At 34.2% G+C, this 26,996-nt stretch overlaps 1 protein-coding gene and 1 pseudogene across 5 annotated transcripts in view; both read right to left on the reverse strand.

Moving 5' to 3' along the window:
• The window catches only part of CNTLN (centlein), a 297,340-nt gene that overhangs the window by 83,808 nt on the left and 186,536 nt on the right, over positions 1 to 26,996 (reverse strand). For all 5 annotated transcript variants that reach the window (XM_032392456.1, XM_032392455.1, XM_032392457.1 and 2 more), the window contains 3 exons: positions 15,784 to 15,884; positions 7,262 to 7,353; positions 1,514 to 2,049 (listed from right to left, as the gene is read on the reverse strand). In XM_032392456.1, the coding sequence (XP_032248347.1) occupies positions 1,514 to 2,049; positions 7,262 to 7,353; positions 15,784 to 15,884 (729 nt within the window). The remainder of the gene's footprint in view (positions 1 to 1,513; positions 2,050 to 7,261; positions 7,354 to 15,783; positions 15,885 to 26,996) is intronic.
• On the reverse strand, positions 21,990 to 22,953 carry LOC116624492 (annotated as a pseudogene).

The raw sequence follows: 26,996 nt of genomic DNA on the forward strand, positions 1-26,996 counted from the left end.
AAACTTCTTGGGGAAATTTCAAAGGTGGGATTACAGGGGAACAGAATTTGCCACCCCAAAATATGTCTCTTTGGCATAAGAATTATTTTTAAGAAACTGCAAACATAGGACAAGTTCTGAAAGTCAAGTAGAAGTTACCTTTTTGTAAGAGACATTTACATGTATAAGGAAAATCTCCATTTGTGAGTGTGTCACGCCCTCCCTGTACCAGGAAGAAATGGAAGACTCTAAGTCTCTAAAACTTCTTGTAAATGAAGAAGACAATGACTTAAATCTGCATAACAATCTTCCCCCTTATTTACTGCACTTTTTCTGATAACCTCCCATAACTGACCCCATCTTCTTTTGTCTTTAGCTGAAGATGATAATTTAAGGTGATGGTTTTTGGACATTTGGGGTTGTTACTCAGTTTTCTTGGGTCTCTCCTATGCAGACAGAAGGGATGCGTGTTATTAAACTTATTTGTTTTCCTCCTGTTAATCTGTCTTATATCAATTTCATTATTAGACCAGCCAAGGAACCTCGAAGGAAAGAAGGGAAAACTTTTCCACCCCTACACCATCCAGGGACATCCCAAATCTAAAACAGATCTCTTTTGGGGATTAAAAAAAAAAAAAAAAACTTGGAAAAATAAAAGAAAAGAAAATACATGCCATTACAAAACAAGACAGAATTATGGAAAATTGTTCAATTTGTTAGCAATTCTGGCAACACTGAACTTCCCTATTACCTGGGTATAAAAAGACGTGTTCTACTATCCATTTGCCTTTGTGGTTTTACTGATATGCTTCAAGTATGTATACGAATGTATAGCCAGGGGTAAGGAAAAGAAATATTATAGATTTTTAGTATTTTCCTGCTGCTATTCACTAGGCGTTATATAACTTAGGACTAGGTATTTATAGAGCTTTAACTTTAAAGAACTAATTTTTAACCACCATTCAATTAAAGTTAGTACAATGACTGCATAAATACATACATGAAATAATTAGTGAAGATGGTTCTTAATTTAAAGGATGTTAAACAGCTTGTAGACATCTGGTAACAAGCTGAAATGGGTCATTCAAAATTTATCTAACTAAATTAAGGGGGAAAAATGTTTCTCCTCCCAGGTTGGCATGTCACAAGATAACTAAACCGACTTAGTAGGCTTGCCTGGGAATCCTTAGCTGTCAGTGGTGAATATGCAAAGGGCCAGCAAATTAAATCAACCTGCCAAACTGTCAATTTCAAGCCTCATGACTGCATGAAAATAGCATCACTGGAAGAAATCAAGCATTGCCTTCTTTTGGGTTTCCTGGCACCTATTCAAATACTCATGCAGTTGTGGCTAATTTTGCATGCAAATTTCAGTCAATAAGCTCAGAACAAGACCTCCCAAGATATTTCAAAGGATCTGACAGTATTTTTTCTGAATACCAAATCGACAGTAGTTGAAATTCAATCTCCATTTGCTCGTGCTTTACATATGCACAGTGTCCCCACCACAGAGCTAAGTTAATGAGAGCTTTACCTGCTTTCACTCACATCCTCCCAGCCGTCCTTGCTGAGGTTCTCAAACACATTGCTCATAACCTTGATGGAGTGATTGAGAACAGTGTGGTAACGACCCACAGAGCACTTTTTCTTCGCGGCTTTAAATTTAACCTTGGTCGTGGTTGTCTTACAATCGTATTGTCCACATCTTACTTCTGTAGTGGCCATCTCAGATTTAGCTTTGTCTGCTGAATGCTGCAATTTCTCCATTGAATTCATCTGTTCTTCATTTTCATTTCTCAATCCATTAGCTTCTGCCACTTGTCTCCTTAGGGAAGTGACTTCTCTCTCCAGCTCACTGATTTTTACCTGAAGTTCAGCTTTATCTTTTTCTACTTCTTTACTCCCCCTTTGTAGCTGTTCTAGCTCTTTTTCTCTGCCCTCTGAATCTTCTTGTTGCTGTTTTAAGAGGGATTTCAGGAAGTCATTTTCTTTCATTAATTTTTTATTCCCTTCTTTTATTTTTCTTGACCCTTTCTCAAAAGATTTTAGCCGATCTTCCAATTCAATGACCTAAACAGAAGAGTTTAATTTATTCTTTTAAAAGTCCAAAACCATAATCTGCTGTATATTTTTTATCATTTCTAATTTATGAAAGTAAAGTCACACTTAGCACAAGGACAAAATAAATCTAAAGTACTTAATTTCTAAATAATTCTATGGTGGTGTAGATAAATACATTATAAAATGCAATAATACATCTGTTGAAAAAAGGACAGATGGTAAAAGAAGTTTAAATTCTACACAAAGTGATACAGAACTAAGTATGCTAATAAACTTTGCAGAGTTTTCTGAGATAAGTGCTTTGGCTATTTAGTCTATTTATTGTGAAAAATATTTTCAGAGAAAAGCAATTTATACAAAAAGTCTAAAAATAGATACACAGAGAAACTTCATTAATAAAATAACAATTTTCTTCAATATCTATCATATGAAAAAATGATTACCCATATAAAATATAATCTACCAAAGCTGCTTTATTCTGAATTAGAAAAATGTAATTTTAGTAGTCATGAGGTCCTTAGTTTATACAATAAACATTTACTGAAAAAAACTCTAACAGCTTAAAATTATAATTATTCCAAAATTGTGTTCATTTATTTCAATAAACATTGTCCACATTGTAGGACATAGAAATGAAAACATACAATTTCTGACCTTAAGAAATTTCAAAAACTATTTGGAAAGAAAGGCACTTGCATAAATAAATCTGATAAAGGATAGGATCTAAGTGCCATAAGTCTGGGCAAAAAGGACAGAGCAATTAATTCTAAGCCATGAGTATGCAAATTTCAAGGAGGAGTTAATTTCAACTGAAATCTTGAAAAATAAATAATCACCATTGTTTGGAAAGTACAGTTTACCATTTACAAGATGGTTTCATAAACATGATCTCTTCTGATCATATCAAAACCATGTGAAGTAAGTAAAGCCAATAATTATCTGCCCAGAGGAGGAAACAGAGGCTCTGAAAACTTAAATACTGCAGAGAGGTAAACATTTCCTGCTTTGAAATGGGATTCAAATTCAAGATTCTGTGCCCCTCACATTATTCTACAAGCCATATGGGGAAGAGTTACCCAGATACACATGGAAATGAACAAAGAACTGGGGTCAAGCAAGAAACCTAAATGATTGGAACACTTTATGGACTCATTTTTACTTTTAAAACAATTCTTCAAAGGAGAAACATACTTGATGTATTGACAACCAATAACTTAAAATATTCCAGAAATCTACAAGATGAAACTTATGCATATTCTTATTGCTTTCCAGTTTACTGGACTTAGTTATGGTAGTGAATATCTAAGTTGTTTCCTAAATATAATTTTCAGTCATTTCTGATTTACCTATCCTTCTGCACGCCCTATTCTTCTTGTAAGGTCAACCTCCTTCATTTAATTCAGTAGACTTCACCAATCGGTTATCCTGTTTCAGGACATGGATATTTCCCAACAAAAATATTAAGAATCTCATCTAATTTAAATTTGCAATTCCATAGTATGATAATAGTCACCTACTGTTAGACCTATGTCTTTATAGGGCTTACTCTTGATCTGGAATAGAGGTATATGAAAGAGTTTGTACCAGACTATTGCAAACCTCTGTGTATTTTTGCAAGAGAAATTCTATTGTTCCTTTACAGTGCAAATACTTTATTGAAGAGCTGGATAATGTGACAAAAAATACAGTTTTCAAGAACACATGAAGTCTGACTGAAAACCGTTTACTTTTTCAAAATCATTCTATGCCAAATTTTATTCTCTATTTAGTAAAAAATACAACAAAATAAGGAATATCACTTTTTTACAATCTCTTCAGTTTCTTAGTGGTTTAAATCACTGCAAACAACAGTATACTTTTCATATATATATTTTAAAATATTTTAGCATGTTAGATTCCATGATGGTGTAAGGAGAATAGACTGTATTTTTTAAAATCTATTTTGTGCAAACAAGCAATTACACCTCTTTTTTTTTAAATTAATTTTGACAGTGGTGATATAAAAATATTAAGAAACAGTGTGGTCTTGGAGAAATTAAATTTGGTTCTGGTCTCTATCTTACTTCCGGCTCGAGTTACCTTAACCTGGTAAAATATTTAACTTATTTTAACTTATTTTAAAGTTTCCTCATTTGTGAAATGGGAACAGTCTTGCAGATTATTATTATTAAATATGATCATATACCATAGTTCCTGGTAGACAGTCAGGTCTAAACAGTTTATCATCACCATCACCATCATCATTATTGTCTCTATTATTATTAATCACAACAGCTACTTAATAAAATTACTTGAGATGGAATATAATTACTTGCACTAAATATTGCTGAATTAGCCATTAAATCAACATGTTATGAACAAATGTAACAAACATCTTGAATATGAGATTTCAATTCTGGAAATTAGCATTATCTTTTTCTTTTGACTAAAATCCATTTAAGTTTGGGTGCAACTCATGAAAATTTTATGTACCACTAGAAAAATGTCTTTTTAAAGTCATTTTACATTTATTTATTTATTTTTAAAGATTTTATTTATTTATTTATTAGAGAGCGAGGGAGAGAGAAACAGCATGAGAGGGGGGAGGGTCAGAGGGAGAAGCAGGCTCTCCGCCGAGCCGGGAGCCCGATGTGGGGCTCGATCCCAGGACTCCGGGATCATGACCTGAGCCGAAGGCAGTCGCTCAACCAACTGAGCCACCCAGGCGCCCCTAAAGTCATTTTACATTTAAAATGTTTAAGTCTGTTAACTGCCTAATGTGAATCCATGTTTAATCATAAAAACTGGTTAAAATTATCTGCATTTAAGTTTAAAATGGAGGACAAATAACAAAACAAAAAGATTTTATTTATTTATTGGAGAGAGAGAGCAAGCGAGCACAGAGGGAGAGTGACAGGGAGAAACAGACTCCCCGCTGAGCAGAGAGCAGGATTCTGGGCTCAATCCCAGGACCCTGGGATCATGACCTGAACTGAACGCAGACGCTCAACCGACTGAGCCACCCAGGAGTCCCCAGAGACACTACTTCTAAAGACTTGAGAAAAGGAAAGCCCATAGCATATATTAACATGTCATTCAAGGTATACTCTTAAAAATTACTGTTAAACTGATGTTAAGCCTCCAGAAACAAAAAGGGAAATTTCAATATATATTTGAGAAGGAAAGTCTAGGGATTTGTTAAAGGCATTTGGTTTGTCTGTAAATCAACTCAAGTGCATACTTTTCCTCCAGTACTGATCATTTAAATAATTTACCAAAAAAGATGACTCCTTTCAAAATTGAAATAAAACACCTGACTTTGTAAAGTGTAATACTTTGCTAGGGCTGCCATAAGAAAATACCACAGAGTGGGTAGTTTAAACCCCAACAATCTCATTTTAACTTAATGAACTCTTTGAAGAACTCATCTCCAAATACAGTCACATTCTGAGATACTGGGAATTAGGACTTTGGCATAATAAAATTGGGTGAGGGGAGGATTCAATTCATGCCATAACAGTGTGAAATGTTAATGCATTATTAAAAAAATAATTTTATATGTTTTATTTCTACTATGTAAACAAATACTGTTTTCATGCTGTTGCTATCTTTTAAACCTATTTTGAATGAGTTTTACAATACATCCTTTTAAAATCAGGAAACCCAACTAAAAAAGGTTAAATCATGACTCGTCCAACTGCATTAGGTTAATATTAAAAAAAGTGACAAAATAGTTATGGTCCAATGCAAATAATTCCTCTTGGCTTTTCAGGACTTAAAATGGATTTCTGGATGCACTATGGTAGTAGCCATTTATGGCAGTTGGAATGAAAGAATGGATTTCTTTAGGGTTTCTATCCTAAGGACGTAGTAGGTAGTAGGACAATATTATGCAGCCATAGAGCGAAAAATTATAGAAACCCCAGCAAACAAAAATATTGCTCTGAAACAAAGAAGATAAGCTAGTGCAAACTGTTTGACATTCCAGCTGATAATGCATGTATTATTTCAATTACTCGTTTTACCTTAAGATAAAGGAATGTGAGCATTTCTTGCTCTGTATGTTATTGTGCTAACCTGATATGTGTTATTTAGTAGTAATGAGATGACAGCCTTTGTTACTTGACATATGGCAAGTGTTAGAAGTAGAAGTGATCACATCATCTGTTGTAAGTCACTAGATTTCCTAAAAGTCAAGTCCACAGATGTGAGAAATATAAGTAGCCATATTAATATTTTTGTTTATATATTTGTGTATTTCCAGCTTTATCTAAGTATCCAGTGTAGCAAATGACAACCAGTCATAGGATATACCTTAAAAAATATTTTCTTGGGGCACCTGGGTGGCTCAGTTGGCTAAGCGACTGCCTTCGGCTCAGGTCATGATCCTGGAGTCCCGGGATCAAGTCCCGCATCGGGCTCCCTGCTCAGCAGGGAGTCTGCTTCTCCTTCTGACCCTCCCCCATCTCATGCTCTCTCTCTATCTCATTCTCTCTCTCAAATAAATAAATAAAATCTTAAAAAAAAAAAAAATATTTTCTTTATAAGAATAACAAGTGCTAAAATGCAACCAAGCCAACTTAATGGATCATGGTAAGAATGTATTTATATATAAAATTATGAATTAAGTAAAATTATAAAGATAGATGTTAATATTTTTAAAGAAATTTTATTATTAATTATAGGTATGATGTAAAGTGACTGCAGGGTTTATATGAGTGGTTCTATTAAAACAGGGAGAGCGATCCTAAATTATATGGGCATAAATTTCTATCTAAAATGAGATGAGTCATGTATACTTTTATTAAATTATAAACATATTACCATTTTACTTCACTGAAGCTAAAACTATGCTCAGTTTTAATAGTTCAAATATTGCAAATCTATATGCTTTTTGAAGTATAACAGAGTCTCAGCATGTCCCATTTTAAAGTTAAACTGCTAAGTTATAACTAATAAGCACATATAGTATAAATTTTTATAATTTCCATTGTCATGCTCTTCATTTCATCTTTGAAGATATTTTTAAACTATGTCAACAGAAGCACAAGTGTTTCCACATTTATTTCACTAACATTGATTTTTTTTAACCCATTTTGGCAAGCGAATGATTTTGAATTATGAATTTAAATTAAGGATTCACACAAGGTTTAAGTTCATGAGCCCTCGTTTTAAAATATAATCCTTTATGTTAAAATTCAGATTTAACTTCCTCAGCTCAATATCTTAAAGATTAGACTACCTTCTGCAATGTCTGCTCCGACATTTCTTTCCCATTCTTCTCTGGAGTACTCTTCTTGACCCCATCATCTTCACCATATCTACAGAGTTGTTCTGGGAGACAATAAATAATATATTATGGTACCTCATATACTGCTGAAACATTGGCCTGTCATTTTAAGGAAAAGGGCTCTCAGTTTCTCAATTATGAATAATCCAGTCTATTTTATTGTTGAGTATTTGGCTGGGAACTAAATGGTGACCTTTTCCAAGATTTTCAATCACATAATTATGTACCTTTGTAGTGTCTTTTTTTTTTCCAGTGTAAGATTTTCAAAGGTACAACAGATCTTCAGGTTAACAATGCTATACTTTTATTCCTATTTTCATTCTTTTGTAGACTATTCCCCCTTTGCCTTAAAAGCAGAATTCGCGGCCTTCTTATCTATACGGCCACTACTAGTTTTATTCTCTGGATCTTGTTCCCTGCCAGGAGGATCAGAGTGATGGCTGAACAAAGCAAACACTAGCCGAATTAGGGTGGATTCAAACTGTAATAGCCCCTACCACCACCTTTTTTTTCAGGTAAAAGATCATGTACTGGGCAGAGTAAACCATAAAAATCACATTTCCAGAAAAACTGTCACTTTATAACACATAGAAACCCAGATAACAGGTGAAATTGTTTCTACAAATAATTCCTATACTGACCATGCCTGTGACTACCAAAACCTTTTCAACCAAGCAAAAATATACAAGCAATGTATCAAAATTAAAGGAAAAAAACACATAAAATTTCATTTAATACTAGTAAAATTTAAATACATTAAAACTTATAAATAAATGTTTTCTAATCAAATAAATTATTGTGACAAATTTAATATTTTCTTTCTGAATTATTTTTAGGAGACATTTCTTAAAGAATCAAAAGAAGGGCAAAAAAGAATACATAAAGCTAAAAGGATACATATCTGTGTTAGACTGAGGTGATTTTGCTTTAAAGTATGCTTGGCTGCTGTAGGTCAGTGTAAAACTTTGATTTATCAACAAAGGAAAAAGAAAACAATATTATTCTCTGTAGAGTAGAAATCTCTTGGTATAAACAGTGACTAACAAGTTTGTTAGAGTGAATTAGGCATTTCTTTTGTCTTTGAAACATGACATATCCAATTAAAACTTCTGTACTCCTGAAATAAATAGAACACTATCCTAAGGATAATAAAAGCTAGAATAGGTAGAATTTGCCACCTGGGGAATATGTACCTTTACCTTGGTAATAATCTACTGGTTCCCAAGTTTCTTTTTCTAGTCCCCTAACACCATGGTGCTGAATTCATTTACAACACTCTTTCAGCAATATAGAAATAATATGCAAATACAATTCAGCTGTTCAAGTCATTTAAATATCTGCTACCGTTCTAAGTGAAGTGTTTACTCTTAAAAATAAGAAAATATTTCTATGCTCAAAGAGCACAGAATGCTAAAAATAGCAAAATAATTCCAATAAAATAAATGCCGAAGACTGATTTAAAAATGAATTTGATTGCTGATTTGTGTTCCTGGGTGTGTACAAAGTCCACTGGTGGACGGGTTGACCATGTCCCCCTGTGGTTTTCTATTGAAAACTTTAGTTTCTCACCTTCACAGGTTTTAATAAAGAATAAAGCTAGGCCCAAGTGATGGAGAGGAACAAGGAACCCACTCTGCCCCTTGATTCTCCTCCCATTTAAGGATCTCAGGATTTGAGAAATGAACCAAGAGGACCTAGTTAGAAATATACAGCTCTATTTTTGTCCTATGCTGGATGTGTGAGCACATGATTCACCTTGCTGGAGATTTATTTTTAATGTTTTAGTTTTAAATGCCTTACTTTTATTTTTACTATAAAAATTCACTGTAATTTATAGTCTTTCCCAGGAGGTTCTTCCCTGTCCACTTTTTAACTTTTAACACTGCTTATTTACAATTGTTTACACTTATCCTTCCTTCTATGTTTTTCTTTTCTCTTAATTCTCTTAGATGACATGAACAAATTAAATTCTTCTGCAACTTGTTTCCTTCCTGGTAAATTCTTTTAGCTATTTTCTCAAGTTATTTTTAAAAACCTATTATCATTATGAGGGGTTGCAGGATATTCCACCCGAAAATATGATGCTTTGGTATACTAATTATTTTGAGCAGTAGGTACTTGAAAAACAGCAAATGCTTTTGGTTTATACTTTGATATCACACTTTGGTAGATTATTAGTCAGCAAATGCTTACTCCATTTTCCTCTACCTTCATGGGTGGAGTATAGATCCTCATGCCACTGATGTTGAACTTGGCCATCTGAGTTGCTCTGACCAAAGAAATGTGGGTATAGATAACAGTGTGCCTGTTATAAACCTAGAACAGGTATTTCTCCTCTTCCCATGGAAATTTCCAGTATCTGCTTTGAAAAGAGTATGCCCAGATAGTCACTGCCTCCTTCACCCTGGGCCTGGGCCTGGGCCTGAGACATGTGGAATCATATGAGCCCAATATGCTCCAGACAAACAACAGAACTGCAGCCTGAAGCACATTTGCTCCAGCTGATCTGCAGAAACCATCAACAAAAAAATAATGTGTATTATTGCAAGTCATTGAAATTTTGTGGTTGTTTATACGGTAGCAAAAGCCGTCAGGGACAGAAGTTGATAAGTGAATGCTGCTATAATAAAAACCTAAATTATGTGGCATTGATTTTGGGACTGGGTGGTGGATGCCAAAGAATGCTCCAGGAGCTGAGGAAATGGTGACTCATGTTATGTAGTGGCAAACTGCCATCTGACATAACATGGAAGACAAAAAATGCAGCCAATAAATTTGTAACAATGAGTGAGGAAGTTCCAGTGTAGAGTGAGTTGATTGTTACTGGCTGCCACTGACTGGGTTCTAGAGGAAAAACTGAGCTCAGAAAGGAGCAGCCACAGGCATATGGAAGTACATATGTTCCAGTACTTTCAGGGTTGGAAATGAAAGTGTTTCTCACCATATCAAAGGAGCAACCACTGACACTCTGGCAGGAAAGGCCAAATCCAAGATATTGACATTAAGACCTGGCCACTGGGTATGACTGTCATGCCTGTTCCTGACAATCTCTGAAAGTAATAATGTGATGCTTAGTAGATACTTTCAGCTGGACAAAAGGACTTCTACAAAATTTATGGGTGAGGGCCTAACAAGTCTGAAATACACCCCTAACCCTCCATAGAAACTCATACAGATAAGACATATGAATTGTTGCCAGCTGTATTTGATAAAACGACTTATTTTAGCCAAAGAATGTAGATAGAAGTTACGATACACCAGTTTCAAATCTAGGCTTAAGAGGCTCTGTATGTTTATATTGTCCCTTTGTAGCCAAGAAATAGACACATGGAGCCGAAGTAAACTCTACTTGTAGCCTGAAAAAGAGCTGGACCGGATGACCCACAGCAAGGAGAACTGCTTCAGCCAATCCACATACCCACATACAAAAAGAAAAAAAAATATGCTTGATGTTGTTTGTGAGTTTTCACATTTGTTTGTTTTGCTCTTTTATTAATAAACAGGCCTTCAGCTTTCAATGAAGAATACCATAAACAGTGTTTTTATGAACATACTCATGCATTTGTGGTAAAAATTGAGGATTCTTACTCCAAACTTAATCCTCTAATTGATTTTTCAGGCCTGATCATAGGTATTACATGCTTTACCTGGCATGCCCCATGAGGGAAAGCTGTCCTCCCCAACCAGACCTGGTACATGGCCAATGGACTGTGGTCCCCGAAGGGAGCTATAGTCAAGGGCTCAGGATCCCCCTGGCCAACCACATTCTTATGTGTATCTGTGTTCCTAGCCTAGATGCCTCCACTAGGCCTCCGTGTGAAAACCTCCTTACTGGCGGCCCTTTGGCTGAGGCCTTCTTCAAGTGCCTCTGCCAAGATCTCCTTATTTGGTGGCTGAGGTGGAGGTAACCTTGAAGACATTTTTCTTCCATCTGACTCAGTACACAGTACTTTTCCTCTCCCAGCCCTCCCCTTCTTTCTCCCCTAAGACCCAGGTAAGTAAAAATGCAGGAGACTTTAGCTCAGGGCTCCTTCGGCTGTAAGACAACATCTCTGTCTGTGCTGATCCATCTGATCCTCAACTGATGTGCAGTTCCAGGGGGAAGACAGAACAGAGCGAGTTGGCACTTTCTCCACTTTAGCCTCTTGTTTACATAGTAAGTGATTAAAGGCTTGACTGTTACTTTCATTTTGGCTTATTATCTTAAATCAGTTACGTGGACACCTGGCAGCTCACCTCTCTCCAGCTCAGTTGAGCTCCTAACAGAGATATTATGGGATTGTAGGAGATTCACTACACTATGAATTGCAATTTTCAGTAAAGAGGAATTTAGTGTGGTAGGGGCTTAAGGTGCTTATGTGGGAAGTTAGAGGAGACAGAACTGATTTGAGAGGAAAGGTAATGAGTTTTTTCTAAAAACATGCATAACTTTCGAAATCCTTGTAAAAATAGCCAGGGGAAAATAGGTGGCAAGAAATAAAAAAAATATATCTGGTACATGGAAGAAGGTTACTATTCATATAGACTTGGGATTTTAATCAGGGAAAACATGTTCAATGACAATAAAAGTAAGTACCAGAGGCACCAGATTTACCTGTCCATGTGGAACAACTAAAACTAGAGAAAATAGATGAAAAAATGGTTCTCAGACACTGGGCATAAGACAATGGAAGGTAGCCATCCCCGAGAGAGGGGAAACAAATGAAGTGAATTCAATCACTGCTCCTGCATACTGCTTAGAGAGCTTCCAGGCCACAGCACAAAGATGGGGGACTAAATGGGAGTCTGGTGATCTTCTTAAATTGCAGTGACAGACCCCAGAGTCCAAAGAGGCCAAGGAAGGGTGAGTTTGCAGGGTAAAGTGCCAGAGAACACAAATTAGAGACAGGGAGAGCTCTGAAGATCTATAGAGGTTCCCCCCTCAAGTCTTCATCTAAGTACTGATCAGCACATAAATGTGAGTAAACAATCCCCCCAAAAAAATGACCTAAAAGGATTGGAGGAAAAAACCTTCAAAATTCACAGAGTTCCCCCCCCCCAAAAAAATGACTTGTTATGTATGTATCTTTGAAAAAAGATAAGAATGACAGGAGAATTATCACTGGAAGCATTTTTTTTTTTAAAGATTTTATTTATTTATTTGAGAGAGAGAGAATGAGAAAGAGTGAACACATGAGAGGGGGGAGGGTCAGAGGGAGAAGCAGACTCCCTGCCGAGCAGGGAGCCCGATGCGGGACTCGATCCAGGGGCTCCAGAATCATGACCTGAGCCGAAGGCAGTCGCTTAACCAACTGACAAACACAGGAGCCCTCACTGGAAGCATTTTAAGTCAGAAGATAGTGGAGCAAATTATTTAAGTATCAAAAGAAAAAAAAAACCTGCCAATACAGAATTCTATACTCAGTGAAAATATCCTTCAAAAATGAAGACAAAATAAAGACTTCTTTTATAGGTATATAAAAGCTGAAAGAATTCATCACCAGCAGATGTGCACTATATAAATATTAAAGGGAGTCCTTTAGGAAAATAGAAAATGACACCAAATGTAAATTGGGATCTATAGGAAGGAATGAAGAGCAGCAGAAAAGGTTCTTAGTAAAGATAAGAACCACCAGGTTGGTTATATGTAAAGCCAAATATCATTTTAAATCTCTGGGATCATTCCTTCCAGAACAAGAAACACTCTCTAGTAGGTGGGGTGAAATGAACATTTAACAAAATAAAGATTTAAAACCCAGTTTGGAAGAAAACACAATCAAAGAAAGAAAAGAACTTGCCAAAAACCTGAATTTAATAAAATATGAGCTCAGAAAATCAGTAAGATATACAAAGGAAAAAAGTGGGAATTTAAGAGTTGAAGCAATAAATAAAGAACCAGAAAACATGACTATAGATTTAATAGAAGTATTAGAAAGAACAAAGGAAAGAATATATATATATAGCTCAAAATTGAATTACTTTTTTTTTTTAAAGATTTTATTTATTTATTTGACAGAGACAGAGATAGCAAGAGCAGGAACACAAGCAGCGGGAATGGGAGAGGGAGAAGCAGGCTTCCCCCTGAGGAGGGAGCCCAATGTGGGACTCGATCCCAGGACCCTGGGATCATGACCTGAGCCGAAGGCAGATGCTTAATGACTGAGCCACCCAGACGCCCTCAAAATTGAATTACTAATGAAGGGAAAAGTCTTTAGATAAACTGAACGCAGAAGAAAAAGACAAAGATTAAAGAATTAGAAGAAAACAGATATGAATCCCAGACAAAAAGTAACCAAACATAAAGACAACGGATATCCTTGAATTAGAGTATAAAAAAAAATGGAATATGCAAAAATATATTTCCTTGTAATACAGGAAGATCTTAATTGACAAATAACAAATTACATGGATAATCCAAAATATGATTTAGAACATACTATATCAAGGCATATTCTATTTAAATTTTGGAACATCAAGTTGAAAAAACTAAAAATTAACATAGCAAAAGCAAGTCACATCCAAAGAAAGGAGTGAGGTACGGGGGGGGAAGGAAAACCAGACACCTCTCCATAATATATCTCTACAGCACCTTCTTCTATAAATGAGTAACATCTAGAAAATTTTGAGGAGAAAAAAAGTGTAAAATGATAAAATTATACCCAGCCAATTTATTCATTGACTAAAAAGACTATTGAAACATATTTTCAAACATCTAAGTTCTTACAAATATAGCTATTTTGATTCCTTCTTGAAAAAAAAAAAAACATAGTTTCAGTTATATCTGGCTAACCAAAATATAAATCAAAATAAAGAACTCATGAATAGAAAGACCATGACTTTAAAAAATGTGATGAGGACTGAGTCCTTTGTATATAAAAATAAGACTTTAAAACTGAGGAAATCATTGTTGCAATATATTATATTAAGTTATAGACTTTGATAAAATTAAAAGGTTATTTAATGAACAAGACTCAAGATGTGAGGGAAACAAAATAAAAAATTTTTTTTTTTAAAACAACTGTTATTTTCATCTTGCATGGCAAGGAATTAATTTTTAATATGCCCTGAAATTGAAATACATACTTTTAAAAATACAAAGTAGTTCCATCTTTAATGTTTTTAGAACCTTTCTTTTTAATCTTAGAGGGAAGTTTTAGAAATTAATATTTATTGAAGTAATGAGACAGTTACCTAAAGTTCAACAGTTCCTTCATGTTTACACCTGCTTCTTTTTATTTGGTTGGTGCCAAACAAAATCATATGTAAATATCCTTTTTAAAAATAGCATACATTATGGTTTTATTTTCCCACAATTTATCTAACGAGGCTTCTTTCTTTATAAGTATTAAGAGGTGTTTGATTTGATAATTATTTAAGATTGAAATTTTGATTTTTAAGTGTTTGTGAATTAGGATGTTTTTGTCTTTTTTTTTATTCTTTCTTATTGCTTGAATATTTATAAGTATGTGTAATTTTTCCAGGAACAATAAAGTTATTATTCTTGAAAAGTAAACCAAGGATAAAATCTTAGAGAACCCCAATAGTTAAGGAATAAATGGAAGGAAGTTCCACTGGAAGAAACAGAAGATAGAGGCAAGCATAGTTAAAACAAAGGAAAACCAATGTTTCAGAAGCCAATGAAGGAATAAGCTTGAAATATGATATAAATTAGTGGTGTAAAAGAGATGATTTCAAACACTGGCTTTGACAAGTCACCAGTGACCTAACTCAGAGCAACTGGAACAACAGTAATTGGGACAATAGGCAGATAGTGGTATATGAAAATCTGTTAAGTATAAATTATTAAGTTAATTATTAATTATAAATTGTCAATACCTAAAAAGTACAGTGGTAACAATGATGCTATAGTGAAGTTAAGTAAGGAGAAATTCTGTCCTATCAACCTTACTTTTGTCTAATGAGGTATTACAGTATGGACTGAAGTCCTATAGTAAATAGAGTTATCTTGATTTTAACAAAGGAATAACCCTTCAATTGGAACAGATACATTCCTTTTACTAAACAGTTTTAGGCTAGTGGTCAGGAAGATGGCAGATTTGCAGATCTCCAAGTTTCCTTCTAACTCTATGATTTTGATTCCAGGACAACAGATGAGAACTAAATGAGTTCCAGAAAAATGTAATATCAAACAAAAATATAAATGAATTATTAATGCTGAGTACAATAACCATATAATTTATAGAACTCTGAACAAATGTAACTAGTAAAACCTTATCAATGAATCGAAAAACAAACATCTTTTCTCCTTATCAAATATCTCTTTAGAATTTTTAATGAATTATAAAGCTGACTTTTAGGTGTTCTATTTGATTTTCTCATGTAAGGTAAAAATGTTAATCACATATCAATAAGTAAAGCAGTAGAAAGAGGGGGAACAAGGATAAGAGTCTTACAAGAAATTGAAAATAAAACATCAAGAGCTAGATTTTAAAATGCCTATAATAAATATTTAGTCTCACACACAAAAAATGTACCTTCTCTCTTCTCTGCCATACGTGTATTCAATTCTTGTATTGTAGTTTTATCAACAGATATACGTACTTTAAGTGTATCCAATTCTTCTTGAAGAGTCATCCTATGAAAATTAACACAACAAATGATTATTTAAAATGCATAAGTTAAGGAATAATGTAGCAAACAGATGAAGGTAGTAAAGATATTTAACAAAATATGAATTAGACAGTAGTAAAATAAAAGAAAAATATATCACTGTTAACAAATCCTAACAATTAAAATTGAATTTTAATGAGAATCTGGGAAGTAAAATGTCTTAAGTAAGTGATTTTTAAATTTATCTAAGTAAACATGTTAAATACTTAAAACATAGACTATATGATAAAAAAAAAAAAAATGTATTGAGTTACCCAACCACTTTTTTTCCTAAGATTTTATTTTTAAGTAATCTCTACAACCACTGTGGGGCTCACACTTAACAGCCCCAAGATCAGGAGTTACATGCAATACTGACTGCCAGTCAGGCACCCCAACCCAACCACTTCTTAACACACAGATATACTATGTAAAAATCATGATAAAATGTTAATACATATACTGAAAGCAAAAAGAGTACATTTCTAGATGCCAAGAAAAGACAAAGAACCCCTACTAGTAAAATGGAGCTGAACTACCACAATGAGAGACTGGATCAAATACCGCCCATGGAGACCTCAGACCTTCAGACCTGAATGGGGATGGAAGTTTATGCCCTAGGCCCTCCATGGCTGAGAGACAAAACTGGGCTAACTGTAGCAAGATGGGAGACAAAAATTTGCTGAGTGTGACACAAATATTTCAGTTTATGGGGTTGGAGTTTCACTAAAAAGAGGCAAGCCTATATTAACTGGTTTCAAAATCAAGCCATATACATTTGCAGAGATCTAAAGAACTGACAGTAATGTAAAAACTGGTTCATGGCCAGTGTCCACTGGAGAGTTCAGGCAGACACAATCACCCATTACAGATAGGCTTCCACAACTGAGAGAATGGATAGGAGAAAGAGCATCACAGAAAATAAAACTCAAAAGAAGTCAAATTTGCAGGTAAGAATAATTTTATGAATAAGTTCAAAGCCACGAATGACAGTCTACATATCACGCCCCCCCAAAAAAAGAGAAACGGCACAATAGGGAAATAGAAATAACAGAACAATTCAAAATGAGTTTTTATACAATTAGTTTTAAAAATGTTGAAAAAAAAAAGGGGACAAAACATATTTTTAAAAACATAACAGATTGAAAACTCAACAAACATGTTAAATACCACATAAACAAAGCTTATGAAAACTGGTGAAATTAAAGACAACACTAAGAAATAAAAGGAAGGAAAATAGTAACAATATATAAAGTATGTTTGAATGAGAAGCCCAAAAAGCATCTCAGAAATTATTCAAGGAGAGGGGTGCCTGGGTTGATTTCTGCTCAGGTCATGCTCTCAGGTTGTGAGATCGATCCCTGTGTAGGGGTCCTCACTGAGCGTGGAGCCTGCTTGGGATTCTCTCTCCCCCTCCCTGTCTGCTCTTCCCTCCACTTGAGCGCACGCTCTCTCCCTTAAATAAATAAATTTTTTATATAAAATGGCTGAAAACTGAGAGCTGATGAAAAATGTAAATTAATAGATTAAGAGAGTAAAATTGCAAACAGAGTAAATAAAACTATGTTCACAGTTAGAAACAGAGGGAAACTGTAGGACCCCACCGAAAAAGAGGCAATCTTAAAAGCAACCATATTGAGAAGAGATGTTACTTAACAACTAAAGAGCTTTGGAGTGACAGAAGACTTCTCACAGCAACAAGAAAGGTGAGAAGAAAAATAAGTAATATCTTCAACATTCGAAGGTTTACTACTCATAGATCTTAGATGAAAGAACTATTAAAGAATATATTTTAGGTAGAAAAAAAAACCCTCAGAATCAACATAAACAAAATAGTCAGTGATGATGAAAAGACATCTGTAAACATGTATGTGGAAGTAAACCAACATTTATCATGTAAAGTAGATATAACAATATCCAAATGAAGGTAGAGACAGAATACGGTAGAACTAAATTTCTGAACAATAAAATGATATAAGATCAAGGAAAGGATCAGAGTTACAGTATTTTAAGAACTCTGTATTGTTGGAGAGGATAAAGGTGCTGATGAACCTTAGTTTGTCAAATAAGTGATGTACAATTTCAAGAAAAAACATTTAAAGAATGGAAAACAAATATAAAATTTACAAATCAGAAGAGGTAAAAAAAAAAGAAATGAACAAAATGTACTCAATCTAAGGCAAGAGAAGGATTTTTTAAAGGAGCATAAAAAATAAAATATACACTAAGAAAAAAACAATATTAAAGATAAAGATGGTCATTACATAATGATCAAAGGAATGATTTACTAGGAAGATACAGCAGCTCTAAACTGTTATGTATTCAACAATATAAAAATAGTATTTTATAATTTTATATTTTACTTTATAAAAATTATTCAATTATAACATTTATATATTAAGAAATATATTTTATATTTATACTTTATATAAATATTAAAAACAAGTAGTCTCTGCTTTTCCTCACTCAGATTATTTCTTGAAAAATTTATATTTATAGTTTGATGTGTATACTTGCATTTTTTAATATAAACATAAATACACATACATAAGGATCTAAAAAATTAGGATTCTATGATTATATTTGCGGTTTCTCAGGTAGGTTCCAGATTGATGGGAGGAGCAAACACACACACACGCACACACATACACCCATCCACATAGCAATTAAGTTTGGATTAGGTTCCTGCTTTGTTTAGCTAAGAACATGGAACATTCTGAAATAAGATGGCCCCAACAAAGAGAAAAACAGATGTGGCTCTTCTCAACTTCGTTTTCCTCAGCTTTCAGATCACTAACGTAGCAGAACACAGGGCTACGATTGTTGGAAATGTTATTTCTTGCTTATTTAGAGGTATTTTATACTTATAGCTTGTTTTTTTTGTTTTGTTTTGTTTTATCTTGAAAGAACTTACACAGTCCCTACTTGTAGTAAGTATATATAAATATTAGGGACCAACTGTTCTTGAGTCAAACTAAGCACCAACAAACCACATCTTAACGGATGTGTGGAGGAGGGGCTGTCAGAGTGGGCACCCTTGAGCAGGATGAACATTGGCTATTACTGACTGATTTACTGCCCACCTATTCTGATATTTCTGACACTCTGAAGGACCACAATTCAAAATCTACTTTTTACTGGACAAATTATATGAAATGACTGTATTCAGATGCTGGACAACAGGCAGCAAAGAACTGCGATCCTTCAGAGAAAGGAAATCAACAAAGAGAGCCCTAATGATAGTCCAGATTTCTGCCAGGAGCCACTCTCCAGACCATGATACAGGGAGAGGGGTCCCAAGAAAAACATGATGGCCTCGCTGAGATGAAGAAAAGAGACTGGAGTTTGGGAAGACTGAAATGATGGAATTTGTGACAAAAAGTTCCCAGAGGAAGGATCTACCAAAAGAAATAGCTACAGAAATCTGCATAAGAATTCTTTTGAGTCTGTGGTTAAATACTTTGTTGCATATACATAGGACCAAATTCAACAAGGCAGGCAGAGAACAACTGGAGCCCATAAGGGAACTATTCCCAGAGTTTACACAGGATTGGGAGACCTTGATTTCTGACGTGTGAGAGGAGAATCTTTGTTGATTACCAGGAACTTCAACAAAGAATCCAAAAGAGTCATCTAATGAGTAGGGATAAACAAGTCTCTTGAAACCTGCGCTAACAGTATTTTTGAAAACCTGGAAATGGTTTAAACTGAGATTTTAAACACACCTGTCTTAGCAATCAATAGAGAAAGTGATTGGAAAACAGGACACAGAATATTTGAAAAGCACTATGAAAAAAACTTGACCTAATAGACATTTATAAAACATTCCACACAGTAACAGTCTTCAAGTGCCATGGAGCTTTCACTAAGACAAAACCACATGCTGGACCATAAAACAATTCTCAGCAAAATTAAAAAGATCTAAATCATGAGAAGTATCTTCTGTGCCCAGAATATAATTAAATTAGAAATCAATACCAGAATGATGTCTGAGAAATCCCCAACTTAAAACTTTCAAAACCTTTTTCTCTAGATACAGATTCCAAGAGGAATTAAAAAATAGTTTTAATTACAAAAAATTAAAACAACACATTTCAAAATGTGAGGGGCTAACAAAGTGCTTACATTGGAAAGAAAAAAAGATCTACTATGAAGCTCCCAATTACAGAAACTAGAAAAAGAAGACAAATTGAGTAGAGCACCTTTTCATATGTGCATTGGCCATTTGGATGTGCTCTTTTATGATATATCTATTCAATTGTTTTGCTCATTCTTCTATTGGGTTGACTGTCCTTTACTTAATTATTCATAGGAATTCTTCAGATATTCAGGATGCTAGTCCTCTGGTGGACACATATACTGCAAATATCTTTTTTCACTCTGAATGTTGCCTTTTAAGTCGTTTAATAATATCTTTCCATAAACAAAGGCTCTTGGTTTTAATATAGCCCAGTTTATCAATTTTTAGTTTATATTTAATCTGTTTTAAGAAACCTTTGCCTAATAGATATTCTATTAGGCAAATAGATATTCTCCTATGTTTTCATCTAGAAGCTCTATTACTTAACATGGCGCACCTGATGGCTCAGTCGGTTAAGTGTCCAATTCTCCATTTTGACTCAGGTCATGATCTCAGGGTTGTGAGATCAAGCCCCACATCGGGCTCTGCGATGGATGTGGAGCCTGCTTAAGATTCTCTCACTCCCTCTGTCCCTCCCCACCAAAAATAAAAAATAAGATAAATAAAAGGTCCATTACTTAACCCTTCACAATTAGACCTGCAGTCCCATCTAGAATTGATTTTTGTGTATGGTTTGAGAATATGGTGTATTCCACTAATTAAAATAGTTGTCTTTTAAATTGAAGTTCTTGGAACTTTTAGCTATACAGTTATATTATCTTTTTGTTTCCCATTTTTCACAATTATAGACAATGCTATAGTGAACATATGTGTCTATATGTAAGATCCCTTTAGTGGTTTCATCTAGAAGTGGCTTTACTGGGTCTTTGAGTACATAAGAAAACAGAAAGAATATTTCAAATGTAAGAAAAATATGGAGAGTAATATCACCAACATTAATGTGCCAAACATTTGGGTTTAAAAATATTAATATTATGCCATATTTAATTCAAAGCTTTTATTTTTGTGAAAAAAATAAAAATGTTCTGTAAATAATATTATCACTTACAGTATTCCACCTTTCTTCCCTCCCCAGAAATAACCAGTTTCTTTAATTTGGTGTGTATATTTCTGTTTTGTGTTTTAATACTGTATGTGTGTGTGTGTAGTTATATATAACTATTATTGTGGATACATATGTATGTATATATGTGCACACACACATGTATCTACAAAAATATAGTACTATTATGTGATTTAAAATTTTCTATTTTAGAGAACATATATTATGATATATACTATGATGTATATGATATACTATTATTCAATTTCCTTCTTTTAAATCAACTTTTGCTTTTGAGGCAGTTCCATTTTGATAAATATAGATCCAATTTATTCATGTTAAATGTAGTATAGTATCACATTATATTAATATATTACAATGCACTTTTATCAGCTACTAATGGGCATTTACACTGTTTCTAATTCTTCAGTATTACAAAAATACTGCAATACCCTATTCATGTACGCTAGTTCACTTTATTTAAAAAGGTCCTAAAAATCGATTTCAGGGTGAAATTTTTGTCTTAGGGTTTTTTTTTTTTTTTTCCCAATTGTAGCATTTATTAATGATGGAATTGTACTGGGAAACAATCACAACAAAAGAATAATCTTTTGAATTGAATAGTTTACTAAGTGAAACATTCCTTTGAAACATAACATGCAAGAGATTGTCAAATATGTCAGTATGGAAGCCCTTGGATTTATATATAGACATCTCAGCAGTGATTTGTACAAGTTCTAATCCATTTCACATCAAGTTACTGGTGTGTGTGTGTGTGTGTGTGTGTGTATGTTTAATACCTGCCTCTTGGAACTGATGAGCCCATATTTTAGCCAAGCATCTTGGAAATAGATTTGCTCACACTGAGATTATGAAGGAAAAGTTATGTTTGGTCATTGGGTGAACACTTACCCTTCCTTAGCTTTAAAGGAAGGTGATAAACACTTTAGCTTCTGAATACAGAATGTCTATTCAAACTATGGTTTTTTGGTAAAATTTCTTTTTGGTCCTTGCTGCCTTAATTTCTTCTCTGTGATTTTCAGGAAAAGACAGAGGTACAGGTACAACTGGTATTGGAGACCTTGATGGCAGACGTCTTGTTGAGACAATTTTAACCAGTGATTGAGTTGTTTGGGAAGTAGTAGGCTTGGTTGAGGGTTCTTGGTGTGGATTTAAAACAGAGCTTTTGGGATTCCTAAAGTTATCATAAATTACAATCAATTGTTTGGTGGTGGATGAACTTTTTAGAGATGGTGGTCTAGAATTCCATTTATATTTATATGCCAGCATTGCTCTAATTCCATTTTGAAGCATTTTGCAAGATCCAGAATTGCTTTCTCTTTTTTCATGACTTCCATCTACACAAGCTGTCTGAAGACTCAAGAGAGTCCAAAAGTTTTGGCTGTCTCACTTTGGGTATAGTTTTGGAGGAAGAGGGTCGTTCAGTAGCTGCTGGAGTATAGGAGGTAGTTTGTAGTTCAGGCCTCTCTTTTTGTATAGTCATATGTTGCAATCTTAACATTTCCAGTAAATGAGTTATCAAATGTTCAGGAGAGCTTTCTGGAGGTTCCACTGTTACTTTTCAATTTTCAGATTTTGAGAGGGCTAATTTGTGCAAGTCTAGAGTATTGAAGGGAGAAGGGAGAAAATCAGGATATGTAAATACTTCATTTGGTTCCTCTGTGACAGATTCCTCAATATTTTCTATTGTTTCTGGCTTTAAGTTTAGTCTATCTTTCTATAATAGCTGAGCAAACTATCATCTGCTTTTTCATTTTCTGATAAATCACTTTCATCTGTTAGGTTTTCTTCCACACTGCTGTTTGCTTATTTCACATTCCAATTTGTAGCAGATCAAGTTTCACCACTATTATTTTTTCACACTTTAAAATAAATGAATATAAGGCTCATTTCTGTCCTTTCAAAAAGTCTTCATCAGCACAGGGCCAGCAGACTGACTTATTTCGCTTGGGATACCACTCTCTAGTATCACATCATTGCAAATGGCAAGATTTCATTCTCTTTTATGGCTGAGTAATATTCCATTATATATATATATACCACACCTTCTTTGTCAATTCATCTATTGATGGACACTTGGGTTGTTTCCGTATCTTGGCTATTGCAGATAATGCTGCAATAAACATAGGGGGCATGTATCCGTTTGAATTCGTGTTTTTGTATTTTTTGGATAAATATCCAATAGTGGGATTAATGGATCACAAGGTAATTCTATTTTTAACTTTTTGAGGAACCTCCATACTGTTTTCCACAGTGACTGCACCAGTTTGCTTTCCCACCAACAGTGCACGAGGGTTCCTTTTTCTCCACATTCTCACCAACACTTGTTTCTTGTGCTTTTGATTTTAGCCATTCTGACAGGTGTGAGGTGCTATCTCACTGCAGTGTTGATTTGCATTTCCCTGATGATGAGTGATGTTGAGCATCTTTTCATGGGTCTTCTGGCCATCTTCTCTGTAGAAATGTCTGTTAATATCTTCTGCCCATTTTTTAAGTGGGTTGTATTTTGGTGTTGAATTGTATCAGTTCTTTACATATTTTGGATACTATTAGATAGGTCATTTGCAAATATCTTCTCCCATTCAGTTAAGTTGCCTTTTAGTTGTGTTGATTGTTTCCTTTGCTGTGCAGAAGCTTTTCATTTTGATGTAGTCCCAGTAGTATTTTTGCTTTTGTTTCCTTTGCCTCAGGAGACATACCTAGAAAAATGTTGCTATGGCTGACGTCAGAGAAATTATTGCTTGTGCTCTTTTCTAGGATTTTTTGGTTTCACGTCTCACATTTAAGTCCTTAATCCATTTTGAGTTTATTTTTGTGTATGGTGTGAGAAAGTGGTCTGGTTTCATTCTTTTGCATGTAGCTGTCCAGTTCTCCCAACACCATTTATTGAAGAGACTGTCCTTTTCCCATTGAATATTCATTCCACCTTTTTTGAAGATTAATTGACCATATGGCTATGGGTTTATTTCTGGATTTTCTATTCTGTTCCATTGATCTATAGTGTCTATTCTTTTTCTTCTTTTTAAAGTAATCTCTACGGCCAACACAAGGCTCAAACTTATGACTCCAAGATCAAGAGTCACAGCCAGCAGGTGCCCCAATCTATGTGTCTATTTTTGTGCCAGTACCATACTGTTTTGATTACTCCAGCTTTGTAATAACTTGCAGTCTGGCATTGTGATACTTCCAGTTTTGTTTTTTTTAAAGAAAAGATGTTTTAAAATAGACTGTTAATATGACAAAATACACTTACAGAAAGTAATTTTGCTATCTTGTTTCAGAAAAAAATCAAATTATTATTCACTAAACACTTAAGATATACCATGTAATTCTTTAGGTAAACACTGTGTAATTCTTCAAGTAATTAAAAAATTTTTATATATATTGAACCTAAAATGTATGAAAACAAATTAAGGCAGCAATTAAATTAAAAATACTTTATGTGTGGTGCTAAGACCTGAGTGTTTGGGTTCCCCTAAAATTCATGTTGAAATTCTAACCTCCAAAGATGATGGTGGTAGGTTGGACCTTTGGGATGTTCTTAGGTCACAGGGGTGAAACCCTCATGATTGGGATTAGTGTTATGAATGGGATTAGAGACCCCACAGAGCTCCCTTGCCCCTCTGGTCATATGAGGATAAAACAAGACATCTGCAACACAAAAGAAGGCCCTCACCAGACCACGCTGGTTTCCTGATCTCAGACTTCCAGCCTCCAGAACTGTGAGAAATAAATTTCCATTGCTTATTAGTTACCCAGTCTGTGGTATTTTGTTATAGCAGCCTGAACAGACTAAGACAGATGACCTCAAAAAACAAATGCCATATGTATATGGTCTCAAATATATGAAAACAATTTATCAACATCAAAAGGTAATCTCAAGAGTTAGAAAATAAAACTCCAAAATATACTTGCCATTTATTTCAGTGAATTATCTCCCAATGATTACAAAATATTTTTTCTTAACTAACATTCTGTACAGTAAAATAAAATGAAAATACAAGAAAAATATAATCACTGAAAGGTGGAAACAACCTAAATATCAATGGATGAATGGATGAACAAAATGTGGTATGTACATACAATAGAGTATTATTCAGCCTTAAAAGGAAAGAAATTGTGATACATACTACAACATGGAAAAAGTTGGAAGACATGACAAATGAAATAAACCAGACACAAAAAGAAAAATACTGTATGAATTCATTTATATAGGATGCCTAGAATTGGCAAATTCTTAAGGACAAAAGGAGAAAGAAACGAGCTGAGAGAAGGGGGAATGGGGAGTTATTATTTAATGGGCACAGAGTTTCATTTTGAGAACATGAAAAGTTCTAAATATGGATGGTGGTGATGTTAGGACAACAATGTGAGCATATTTAATGGCACTGAACTCTACACCTAAAAATGGTTACAAAGGTAAATTTCATGTTAAGTAAATTTTACCACAATAAAAAATATATATCCCCCAATTTAGGTTGATAACACCACAAACAAAAGTATAAACTACTTCTATAGAGGGAAGGAAAGACAAAGAGGAAAAATGGAAAGAATCAGGGAAAATGGAAACATGGGAAGGCAGAGCAGAGCTTTATCTTCATATCAATCAAAGTCTGTAATTATATATTTGTGTGTTTATTGATTATTATTTGTGTTCTCCAATAAGCTGAAGCCCTGTGAGGCCAGAGCGTGTATGCTCTGCTCAATATTTTACTTCCAGTGTCTAGCGTATTTATTGAAATAACGAGTAAAAGCCCAACAATACAAAGGGTCACACAGATTCAGTGCTATGTAACTAATATAAAACTCCATAGTTTAAAAGTCTTTTTTTCCACATATTATTTACTAGCTATAATAATTTACTTGCTTCTGGGTCCTGGTACTTTAACAGAATCATGAGTGTATTCTAAAAGCCTATCTAGAGGCCTCAAGTTGCATCATACCTGAAACATTCTTGAGATAGAAAAGAGGAGGATGAGGGACCGAAGGCTTCAGGGCTCTAACTCAGTAATGAATTAGGTTTCATGCTGATCTTGTTCTGAAACTTCTCACTCTGACTCATGAAGACTTAATAGGTAGAGTTTACTTCCTATGTCTCCAGTATCAGTGGCTGAATTTCTTGTCTCTGATTTTCAGTTTTAAAGTGAGATTCAAAACCCATTACCATATTGCCTTGAAATCCATTGCCTTTCAACGGACACTGATAATGTGTACAACCCTTGATTATGCTAATAGCCCAGAACTCATATTCTCATTTGCACTTGGCTTATGATAGCCTATAGTGTTTCATGTTGGACTGGTTTCTCAAGGACGATATATTTAAATTCTTATCTTATTAATTCATCACATTATAACTCTTCCATGTGATCATATAGCCTCTTCTTCAAAGCTATAAAAAATAATATGTGGGACAACTGGATATTCACATGTAAAAGAGGTAAGTTGTACCCCTACTTCACACCAAATTAAAAAAAAAATTAACTAAAAATGGACCAAAGATCTAAATATGAGTTAAAACTACAAAACACGTAGAAGAAAACATGGGGGTAAATCATTATGACCTTGGATTTGGTGACGGCTATATGGGCATGACACCAAAAGCATAAGCAAAAAAGAAAAAAGAAAAAAATAGACAAATTAAACTTCATAAAATTAAAGACTTTTGTTCATCAAAGGAAACTATTAAGAAAATAAAAAGATCACCTACAGAATGGGAGAAAATATTTGCAAATGTCTAGTAACCACTACATGGAAAGAACTCTTATAACTCAAAAACAAAAAGAGAACCCAATTTTTTAAAACAGCAAAGACTTGAACAGATATTTATCCAGAGACACACAAATGGCAAATAAACATATGCAAAGATGCTCATCAGTCATTAAGAAAATGCAAAT

The sequence above is a fragment of the Phoca vitulina genome, unplaced genomic scaffold (genome assembly GCF_004348235.1).
Source record: "Phoca vitulina isolate PV1807 unplaced genomic scaffold, GSC_HSeal_1.0 scaffold67, whole genome shotgun sequence".
Classification (NCBI taxonomy): domain Eukaryota; kingdom Metazoa; phylum Chordata; class Mammalia; order Carnivora; family Phocidae; genus Phoca; species Phoca vitulina.